General features: G+C 34.8%; 1 protein-coding gene across 1 annotated transcript; it reads left to right on the plus strand.

Annotated features, from left to right (window-relative positions):
* Positions 1-9,043, plus strand: LOC125811614 (V-type proton ATPase subunit H-like). The gene is made up of 12 exons (XM_049491134.1): positions 1-93; positions 1,468-1,583; positions 2,265-2,390; positions 3,031-3,133; positions 3,374-3,446; positions 4,574-4,639; positions 4,747-4,864; positions 5,577-5,738; positions 6,426-6,551; positions 6,861-6,986; positions 7,433-7,612; positions 8,551-9,043. Exons 2-12 carry the CDS (start codon positions 1,548-1,550, stop codon positions 8,797-8,799), a joined length of 1,365 nt encoding a protein of 454 aa, XP_049347091.1. The 5' UTR covers positions 1-93; positions 1,468-1,547; the 3' UTR covers positions 8,800-9,043.
* The last annotated feature ends 3,194 nt before the right edge of the window (positions 9,044-12,237 follow it).

Here is a 12,237-nt window from a genome sequence, read left to right on the forward strand (position 1 = left end):
TTTTTTTTTTCCCTCAAGGTTGATCTATCTGCTTGGCTCTTTCAGATTTCAACTCCCATCTGTGGCACCTCTGTTCATCACCACCTTCATATGGTATTTTTATTTGTATTTATTTATTTTCATTTAATTAATCTCTTTTGAAATTTATGTCAATTTCAGTTAATTGATTGGATTATAGTACTGGTTTTTTTTTTTTTTTTTTTTTTTTTGGGTTGAGTGGAATGTGAAATGTCAAATCTTGGGTTTTAAAGGTTGAATCTTGAAAAAAACAAAAGGTTGAGTCTTTTTCATTTTTTGATGAGAGGAATGAGAATTGCTAATTTTGGGTTTTAATGAATGTGTTTTAGAAGATAAAGATTGAGTCTTGAAAAGAAAAAAGTTTTTTTTTTTTTTGTTGTGCTTGAGAGGACTGTGAAATGCTAATGCTAATTCTGGATTTGAATGAGCGTTTAATATGAATGCTTTTGTGGTTCAATTTGTTTATGATAGTTAGTTTGGATTAGTGAGCTTGAATTGTAGGGATTGTTTGAAATGGGGTGAAATCTGAATCCAAGGAAAAAAAGATTGTGAGGTCAACTTTTGATCTGCTAACTTCTCATTGCTTTATGTATCCGAATTTCGGTTAATTGACTTGATGATAGTATTTGGTTCTTTGATTTTTGGATGAGAGCAATGTAAAATGCTAATTCTTAGTTTTAAAGGTTGAGTCTTGAATTTCGAACAAGAAAAAGTTGAGTCTTTTCTTTTTTTCTTCTTTGTTTTTTTTTTGGATGAGAGGAATGAAAAATGATAACTCTAGGAGTGTTAAGTTTGATTTAAAAAAAGAAAAGGTTGAATCTTTCTTTGTTGTGCATGAGGGGAAATGTCAAGTTTGGGTTTGATTGAATGTAAGGCTGGGTTGAAAAAAATGAACTGGATAGAAATTGGGCGTATTGCTTCACGAGTAAAATGCTTTGCTTTTGTGGATCAATTATTAAATTATAATCTGTTGGAATTAGTGAGCTCGGATTGTGCTGGTCGTTGCCGACGGTCTATTGGAGACAACCTCTCTACCTCACAAAGGTAGGGGTAAGGTCTGCGTATATCCTACCCTCCTCAGACCTCACTGGTGGGATTACATTGGGTATGTTGTTGGATTGTGCTGATCGTTGAGATTTTGAGGTCAACTTTTGATCCACCAACTTCTCATTACTTTATGTATCCCACTTTATATGCCTATTGATTCTCTGACAGTCATTTTCTTGTGACGCTTCTCTTGAAATGATGTATTTTTTTCTGTAAACATCTGGTTATTTCGTTTCTACAAAATTCTCTTTTTTTTTCTTTTCTTTTTGTTGTGTTTTTCAAAATTAAATTCACTCAGTTTGTGAGAAACATTTGATGATCCCGTTTTTAGGTGAATCTGCTTACAATGTATGACTTAATTATCTGTCAGAGTTTTGATATATATATGTGGACTCTATACAGGTTGAAGGAAACAACAGATTCTGAATTTTCTTGTTTCATTAGAGGATATAAGATTTTCATATCGGAAGAATATAATCACAATGACAATTGAAAATGCTGAGCTCACCACCGAGCAGGTATTTTTTCGCATGAATAAGCATCGTCATGAATCTACAGTTATGTACTAATAAGTTGATTTCTACCATCATTGTAATGAACATCTAGGTCTGTGGCAGTTAGTTGCTTTCTTTTTCATCCATTGACCTTCTTCTTCTTCAAAGGCTATAATAGCTTGTCTGTGTAAATAAAAGAAACAATAAATGGACGACTAGAACACGAGGTTCATGACTTGTGTTAAAGTTTAATTATTAGTTGCCTTTGTAGTAGAGAATTATTTGACATAGAAAAGTTGTCTATTCTCATGATTGAAAATCGTATTTACTCTTTCTATTTTAACCATCGGGGAGATTCATCTTAGATTATTCTAGCAAATAGTAGAATCGTGGCTAGGTAACTAAACTAGTGATCTACCCAATTTATTGTAGAAATTTTCGCAATCAATGATTGGACCATGCAAACTAGAAATTTTTTTTCTTGGCTAAAGAAAGATATTACTTGATCTATTTCCATGTCGCTCATGATATGTATCAACACCCAGACATCCATTGCAAGTGCGTATCCCACTTTTGCACAGTAGGGTTATGATATCCACAAGAAGGGGTGGGTGGGGGCGGTGGAATAAAGGAAACTGCAACTAGTAGTGTGATCAACTGTGTCTCTTACTGCACAACTCATATTGTGTGCTTTACTGTTTAAAGGTTTTGAGGAGGGATATTCCATGGGACACTTACATGACCACGAAACTGATCAGAGGAACAGATCTTCAGCTGTTGAGGCGTTATGATAAAATGGCTGAAAGCTACAAATCTCAGTTGCTGGATAATGTAACGTTTTCTGTGTTTTCATTTAGCTATGATTTACATGTTAATTGCTCCCCAATTCCGGCTCATGCATCTTACTTCCATGTTCACTGAAACTTTTCTGCCTAATCTTTCTTTTATTTAGTTGGATTTTTCTTCTAAATTCTATCTGGAGAAGGTCTCATATATAGTAATATTGTGTTTGCTTTTTATGTCACCAGAAAAATGAGTCGGAACTCACTGGGAGAAAAATTAAATATTCTCTTCAATCGATATTGTTGATATAGTACAATCACTAATCTTATCTTTACTAATCCGCGGTGGCTCACGCCGAATTCCTGCCTATTTTTGTTTTGTCTCTGATTCTGTGTCCTCCTTATGTGTGGCTTCGGTGTTAATCTATCAAAAGTTATTCATTAATAAAAAAAGGGTTGTCCATATAATTTCAGTTATCAGTTGATGATGATGTTTGTTTTCAAGTTTTTTGTAAGCTACATACAATATGCTTGTGGGGAACGTACGTAATGGTGTTTCCAACAGATGAATTAAAGAAATACCTATTTTTACTTCAGTTTTGGTTTCTTTTTCAATCTTCTATCGTCCTTGATGTTCCAGAATGGTCTTTAGTTTTACTACATTGATAAACTGGAAGCATTTTTTGCAGGACGGTCCAGCTTATATCCATGTTTTTGTTACTACTTTACGAGATGTCTTCAAGGAAGAAACTGTGGAATATGTTTTAGCTTTAATTGATGAAATGCTTACAGGTAACTGGGGTGCATCTTTCACTGCAAAAGAAAAGAAGTATTATCAACGAACAACTTCTGTCACTAAACAACAAAAATCGTTGCTAATCCTAAATAACGACGGATTAGTGGTGGATTATCAAAAAAATCGTGTTAGCTATGGGCTATTTAGCAACATATTAGCCATGCTGATTCATGTTTTCTTTTAGTGTTTTAGATCTCTTTTGATAGATTGACCAATCTATACTCTTGTTCTTGCAGCAAACCCAAGAAGAGCGAGATTATTCCATGACAGCTCTTTATCCAATGAAGACACTTATGAACCTTTCCTCAGGTGCTTTTATTAAGTATTTTTTCGAACTTTTAGTCTGCTGTTGTCAGATGTGATGGTGCCTGTTGTACTATACTTTGAGCTTGTCTCCTAGATTTATTTTTCTTCCTTTCTCTCTCTATAACATGCTTGATGCACTACTCCCTCTTTATCCTATGTCTTCATGAATTCACATGTGTTTTTTTTATAATTGTGGTGTTTGCCCCATCTTGTGCGCACCTCGACTAATTCCACGGGATACTTGCCACGTCCCACCGGCAACAGATGCCAAGTTGGCTAAAACAGATGGGAGGAAATCACCTAGTGTTTTGCTTCTGTTGGGATTTGAACCTGAGACCTCGTGTATTCACGTGTTGATATATGGATTTTCCTATATCTATACTTTTATATGGCTTCATACTTTATCATCTCAATGCCCAGTTTACAAGATCACTGAAGAGTTACTGTTCCTCACGTTTGAGATGCAGTTAGCAGTAGTTCATTTAATTATATTTTATTTCATTTCTTGATGATTCATCAGCAAGTTAAGTGTTTGAAAATATCAGATATTTTGAAGGCGAAGTTCTTTTCTCTTTCTTTTGTGCTCCTTATCCAAAATCCACTAGAACTGCTTCTCTTTTTTAAAATCCGGTCAACACTTGATCTTTTGTATTTATAAATTCTCGTTAATTTGGTAAATTTTATTGATGGAGAAACTGACCTATAGTCCTTTAGGATTTTAATACCCTGCATCTATTTAAGTGGTAAGGTTCATAATCAAGACTTTCTGAACTATGCCAAATATTAGGAGGCAACATGGAGTCAAAAACAAAGTCAACAACCCTACGGTGCTTCGATTAATTATATATGCATATGTATCCCAGATTGATTTTACTCCTGAAACTAAACAGTGGGTTCATATGTCATTTGGCTCTAACGGAGCAAATGTTGAAAATGGAAAATCCAAAATCCAAATGCACATGTAGATAGCTCAACAGGAAAATGAGAGTTGTATGTTCTTTTGAAATTCACTGTTCTGCCTATATGCAGTCTCTTCTTTGCGATAATTATCTTTTAAATACAGAAGATTGTATGTTTTCTTGCGTCATCACATCCTTTCTTTTTTTGAATGATGAGTTTATTTCTTTCAGATTTCTTTGGAAAGGTAATTGGTTCATACAAGAGAAGAGCTGTAAGATTCTCTCTTTGATAGCGAGGTAGTAAAGTCATTATTCCTATGATGTCATTCAGCTCGAGAGACTTAAATTAGGACGATTTACTGATAACTTCCATATGGTTCTTCTATTCTTTTTGGTAATTCCAGTGCCAGGCCAAATGTTCAGAATGTTGTTGATGCAAATGGAGATGCCTCGAGTTCAAAGAGGACACTCACCACTATGGAAAATGTTCTGAATGGCCTAGTGGATTGGCTATGCGCACAGGTTCATCTGCATTCCTATATTTTGCACTTTTACTTTGTACCTCCACTTGTGGTCCCCCAGCCCCCCCACCTCAAATTTTTATTTTTATTTTAACCAATTCGTGAGGTGTTTTTTCTAGACATTTTAAGGGGATTTGCAATGGTTTAAGGAGGTATTGAATTTCTGCAGTAGTACTTGCTAATCTCTTTGCTCTTTCAAATTGTGGCGTCTCTCTCTGTTGGCACAATACATAAACAGACACTCAAACTTGGCCGCAGCTGACAAGTAAGAACTTCCACTATGAGTATGCACATCTCTAGACACCTCAACTCATCCTCACTGTGTCAGTTGTACACTCCAACTTACTAATAATCATCTAGACACCTCTAAAATTTATGTGCCACGTCAGCATCGGGTGTCCATGAGACAGTGGGACAACTGAGTGTCTATTTGCCATTTGAGACCAAGTTGAGGTGTCTAGATGTGCGCTCTCATAGTTGGAGTGCTTATCTGCCAACTGAGGCCAAGTTTGAGTGTTTGCTTATGTATTATGCCGTCTCTTTTTGCTTGTTATGGTATTCTTTCTTAATTTTTAAGTCAATAAAGTGATGGGAGAAAAGGAGGGGCATATGTGTGATGTTGTGGGTTTATTTTCACTTGTTGCTAGAAGCATAAAATTATATGACAATTACTTGTTACTGTTGTCCATCCTGATTCCTCTGTATCATTTCAGCTGAGAAAGCCTTCTCATCCTAGTTGTAGCATTCCCTCTGCAATCAATTGTCTTGCAACTCTGTTGAAGGAGCCTGTTGTTCGACGTTCATTTGTTCAAGCTGATGGAGTGAAGCTGCTCGTTCCTTTAATTTCACCAGCATCTACTCAGCAGTCCATTCAGGTTCGTGTTTACACTAGTATTGCCACATGTTAGACCAATTTCATAAATTCTGTAGCCGTGCTGGGAAGTGACTGTTAAGATGGTTGTCATTTCACTCCATGTGTCATGCAGCTCATAATTGTTGACAGAAAGTTCCATGCTTCCATCTTTGACCCGTCTTCCATACATGGGCCAAATTACAACAACATACTTAGTGTAATCCCACAAGTGGGGTCTGGGGAGGTAGAGTGTACGCAGTCTTAATCATCAAGCGAAGATTTTTTGTTCTTCCTTAGTCCAATCGAGATATATTTTATTGTACAATTGATGTGGAACGAAGGCATTTCCGGGGAGGTGAGGGTCGTAGACATGATATTTAGATCACCTTGAGTTGAGAAGGAAAATAAGAGGTAGAGAGGTCGACTCTCGACTCAAGGAAAGCATACCAAAGCAGATCGAAAAAGAAATAATGGAAGTGAAGAAATCATGGCAAAATACTTTAGAGAGTATGACAAAGCATTCTGGAAAAAAGGAACAGTAACTACAACATAATAGTGTGATAATTGAAGTTTAAGCGACAGTAGATAATAGCAGAAATAGGAGGACAAGAAACTACACATAGGCCAAATTACAACCTTTTTTTAGTAAAGCGGTTTCTCCGCAATTTTAACAATGATGCATCTGATTCACTGTTCTTCTTTAAAGCAGCTTCTCTACGAGACATGTCTATGCATTTGGCTTTTGTCTTACTACGAACCTGCAATTGAGTACTTGGCTACTTCTAGGGCCCTACCTCGATTGATTGAAGTTGTTAAAGGTTCGACAAAGGAGAAGGTGAGCTATTTTTGCTGCCATTTGTTCTAATATCATTTCTACTGGCTATCCCTATGTCTTAAACTTAATGTAGCTGTCTCCTTTGGATGCCTAGAAAGAACTCAGGAAGAATATCTTTTCTGCTTGCTATCCGCTAGTTATGTAGTCATGATTGACTTCCTTCATTCACGTTCATCATTCACTTTTCTTGAGTTAGTTTTCAGTCATTTGATTTCTAGGCAGTAATCTGTTGCATTTTCTATTTATCCATCTATGAAGTATATTTGACTCATCATCGTTCATGGCATTTTTATGTATCAATGACTACAGGTAGTCAGAGTTGTCATCTTGACTCTTAGGAATTTGCTTGCCAGAGGGTCATTTGGTGCTCAAATGGTAGACCTGGATGTGCTGCAAATTGTACAGAGCTTGAAAGCGCAGGCTTGGAGTGATGAGGTGAATTGAACGGTTTTGTGGTTTTTAATTTGATACAGTATCTTACTTTATTTTCTATTTCTGTATAATAAAAGCAAATTGAAAGAAGTTCCGCCAAAGTTGAAATAATAGACTGTTTAGACAGTACTTAATCATGTTAACATGTCTATGGAATAATCGTGAACCTTTTAAGACAGAACTTCTTGTTTCTGAGGATGAATCTTCTTTTCCTGCACCTAAAAATAATCCTAATGTAGGCGGATTTAGTCAGGGAGATGCAGAAATAGTACTTTTAAGATCCATTACGTGTCCAATGAATTTTTGTTCTTCTTGGCATATGTTATTTTGGCACAAATCATTTTGGTTCTTAAAAAGAAACAGTTCGAGAAGGTTTAGTTGGCCGAAATGAATTTCTAGATTCACAGATTTATCGACATCACCCTAATTTGCCGTGTAATCTGTTTTAGGACCTTTTGGACGCTCTGAATCAACTTGAAGGAGGATTGAAGGCCAACATCAAAAAATTGAGTTCGTATGATAAGTACAAGCAGGAAGTCCTACTTGGCAGTCTTGATTGGTCCCCCATGCATAAAGATCCTCTATTCTGGAAGGAAAATATAACTTGTTTCGAGGAGAACGGTTTTCAGGTATTGCCTATGGCATTTCTCATTCTTTCGTATTTGCTTAAACACCATAAATTACCATTACTGTTGTGCCTATCTGTGAGAAAAACAAAAATCTTGCAGGTCGCGTAACTGCTCAACAATCTTGCTGGCAATGACTTGCTAAATGAAATCCAAAACTTAACACATTATAAGTAACCACATATATCAGTTATAATAGTCAATAGAGTGGTGAAGTGTTTTTGAAGTGAAAAGCACAAAAAACGACAAGGTCCATAGGGATTGAAGCTCACACTTCTGTGAATAAAAATGTACTATTTACAGTAAATTAAAAACTATCAAACATCTACAATTTAGTACAGTAAAGATAAATTGAAACTAAAATAACTAATTTCAATATCGAATGTACAATAATGTCAATATTAATCTAACTCCTCAAAGTTGCGAATCAAAGAAGTGGATTGGTTCTCGTTGTATTTACTTAGCACCCATTTTTAAAGCGATAACCTCTTGCTTCACATGAATCATGTTTTAAGCACCGAAGCAATGACTCTTAATAACACTGGTGTTGTGGTGATCTTTGTAGGTTTATTGTTTTCATCCCCTGTTACTGTATTGAGTGTATAAGTAAATGGTCAAAAACACACCTGAACTATCACTTTTTCGCGAGTTTCACATCCCAACTATCAACTGTTCCATTTTTGCTTATGTATTAAAACATACCTAGTTAAGTAGATGGTGATAGTTCAGGTAGGAAAAATGAATAGTTGATAGTTGGCCTAGGTGTGTTTTAATACATAGATGGTGATAGTTCGGGTGGGGAAAGCGAACAACTGATAGTTGAGGTGTGAAACTCGCGAAATAGTGATAGTTCAAGCGTGTTCTTGACCATTAACTCATAAATCAGTCCAACGACTATTGTACTGAGTGTATAGAGTGATCATTGTCGTGTTGTGTTGCAGATCTTGAGAGTGCTCATGACGATTTTGGATACATCAAATGATGCAAGGACACTTGCTGTAGCTTGCTATGACTTGTCACAGTTCATTCAGTGCCATCCTGCCGGGCGAGTCATAGTGGCTGACCTCAAAGCTAAGGAACGGGTAATGAAACTATTGAACCACGGAACTGCAGAGGTCACGAAAAACGCCCTGCTTTGCATCCAGAGGCTTTTCTTAGGCGCCAAATACGCCAGCTTTTTGCAGGCTTAAATTATCTTCAATGGCTCCATTCTTTTAGACAAACTATACATATTTTGTTATTTCAAATGACACAAGTTTGACAGTGGTCATGTTCTATTTATTCATTTTTTTCTTATTATTGTTTGATGAGATCGGACAAACATGGACAGTGAGGACTCGTATAGCCGACCTCAGCTTGTTTGACGAGATCCTCACCCAGACAAATGCATGTATCATGAGTTAATTTTATTTCTATACAATAAATGGAGTTTTTCCCCATCATCAATGAGTTAATTTTTCCAATATTGATGCTATTTTTACTTGTAAATCCCAAAGAGTTACATATTTTCTCACATTACAAGACGACTCTATTTTACTAGGAAGATACAATACTCATTTGTTTGCATTTAATGGAGGTCTGAATTTGAATGATTCAGACATTAGGTCATTAAGTGCGTTTGTTTTTCTACTTAAAAATCTCTTAATGGGTCTGAATGAATCAGATCTGTGACAGAATTAAGTGTCTAATGACCAACGACTATAGTAAAAGATTCCAGTCCGTCATGTTTTGTGCCCCCCATGAAGACGACTTTACTTTACAGGAACACACAAATTATTCATTAACGTTCGTCAAAGAAATTCTAGCCATCCAATTTACATCCGAGAAAAAAGGGCAGTATGGTGCACTAAACTCTTGTCATGCTCAAGGTCCGAGGAAGGGTTGGATCATAATAAATTTCTTATATACCTTATATATTACTATTTTCACAGCTTAAATTTGTAACTTGTTAATCACACGACAATAACTCTTACCATTTCCACCCCCTCCTCACCACCACATATACACATGCCTTTAATGCCATAATTTTACCAAATAAATCAACTTGAAACAGGCAGTTGAGGTAACTGATGTAAAAAGAATATGTGGCATTTTATGAGCCACTTGCTATTTTCAATGATATAAAGTGCAAATTTGGAAGTTTTCGATAGAAACAACAACACCATATCTCTAAGTTATATTTTTTGTTTCCTACATATCCCTAGAAACCAGGGCGAAGCTACAATAGGAGTCTAGGGAGTATAAGATGTACATAGATTTTACCCCTGTCTTTGTGATAATTGAAAGACTATTTTCGACTGATACTCAATACTAAAAAGTCACTATTTTCCCATTGAAAAATCTTCGGTGGTCTATCCACAGATATTTTGATTGAATCAGTTAGAAAAGAAAATTTTCCAGTGGTTATACCAGTATTTCAATGGGAATCTTTTTCCAGTGGTTATACCAGTATTTCAATGGGAATCTGCTTTTGACCAGTCTTTTTCGAGTGAGCTGGTTCGGTGGAAATAGGGGGTGGGAAATCCTATTTTATAACACAAATTTCTCATTGATTCGGGGTGAGAAAAACGCTATTTCTAATAGTGGCTCGGCTCATATATATGGATATTTAATTGTGAATCCTGTAACTAAAACAAGTTATGAATTCGAGTTCATACCTAATACTATAGCTTTGCCTAATTATTAATTAATTGGTCCCATTAATTGTGGTTAAATCTAGAAGTAGAGGTAAATATCTCTATCTATACAATTAATACGAAAAGCAAGCGCTGGCACTAACTTCTAAAAATAATTTAAACCATTTCATTAAGACAATTAAATCAATTTTAGCCTTAGCATGCATAGTTTCATAAACTAATCTAGATTCAAAGGCGAAGTCAGAAATTCTAACAAGACGATAAAAAAAATGCATGAATATTACTATTGAGATTTAAATTTATGACCTAAAATAATTTTTTTAGCTATAACTTGTTGAGAGACGTATAAGAAAGGAAAAGAGTCTTAAAAAGGGGTCCACCTAGCACAATAAGGTAGTTGGGGGGGGGGGGGCAGTGTTTCTGTGAACACTCGATAGTCTAGATATGAAACTCGTAGATAATCACGTAGCTCTTAACTAGACTAATATAGATACAAGTTCCACACTATGTGTATTTCTTAGGTCATTAACAACCAATTTCTCTTCAAACACCACTTTCACTTACTATCTTTTAATTCATCATTTTTTTCTATCGACGTCTCAGTTAATTAACACTCTACTAAAAATGTCGAATGCTCGTATTGCAAGGTTTGTTAGTGAAGCAGCACCACCACAATTTGTAAATATTATGAGAAAGAGAGCATCAAAGATGTTGGAGACAATCAAAGAAGATGATAAAGAAGTTAATTATGAGACATCATCAATTTCTCCAAAGAGTTCATCATCTTCAATGAAGTCTAAGTATTTTGTCAAAAAAGTTCAAATGTCTTTTCCTTTTTTTGGAACTAAATCCTCTTGTTACAAGAGAAATTAGTCCATATTAATATATGTTGGTTAAGTTTGTATGCTAATTTCTAAATTAGTATATATTATATTATCCATCCAAGTGAGTTTGTGTTTAAGCAAAGATACTCTCTTTGTTTGAGTTCTGAGAATGGAGTCGCCTCTGATAATTAAAGAGGGTTTTACTCCAAATTGTGAGACTTTTCTGGTGTGAATCTGTATTAATCAGGCTCTAAAATAGATATCAGACAACATATATATGAAAACTAAGAGCAAAAGATACTCTATTTGTTCTTGTTTATGTAACAATGTTTCCTTTTTAGTCTGTTTCGAAAAGAATGACAATTTTCTAAATTCGGAGACATAGTCTTCTTTATGTATTATTCCATATTAATACAATTTTCTTTTTGTTACCGCATAAATGTCGGATTCTCCAAAATGCGTTACTTTTAGAGTATCTGACACACACGTCAATTTTTTTTAACGATCCAACAACTTAGTGTTCAAGGTAATGATATATTTGCCCAAATCTATTAAGATATGGATTTGGAAGAGACAAGGAAAAAAAATATTATTCGCACTTAATATTTAAATCACTTAATTTGATGTAAACACTAAATGCGGATTCACAGAGGATTTGTTTTACTTTTCATTTTGTAAAACACAAATTAAATCAAAAACAAAACTGTCATGAAAAAATTATAATAAAAAAAAATCAAATTTTTTTTTGATCTGAAAAATCTCCCTAGAGGAAAGAAAATCAATTTATATTATCTTTGCCTATTTGATTATCTTCCTCTAGTGGAGATTTTTCTATTTTCATTGATCCTTCATCAACAATAACATATCTTTTTATCTTAAATAACTTTTTTTTTCTTGTTAATTTTGTGATTCCTTAGAAAATAAATTTAAATATTTGAGGTTTCTTCATACCTGAAAATAATAAATTTGAAATTTGCTCTTTTTTGTCTAGATGTAAATGTAAATTTTTAGATAATTTCTTGTTGGATGTGCAATAGGTTGATCAAAATTGAATCTTTGGAGCTTTAGGTGATTCATATAGTACTATTATCAATTAGCTAGTAGTGAAATCAGAAATTTCGCTAACGGTGTTATTTTGACCTGTATAATATAATTTTTCGACGAAAGG

The sequence above is a fragment of the Solanum verrucosum genome, unplaced genomic scaffold (assembly GCF_900185275.1).
Source record: "Solanum verrucosum unplaced genomic scaffold, falcon-dt-bn FXZP01000238.1, whole genome shotgun sequence".
Classification (NCBI taxonomy): domain Eukaryota; kingdom Viridiplantae; phylum Streptophyta; class Magnoliopsida; order Solanales; family Solanaceae; genus Solanum; species Solanum verrucosum.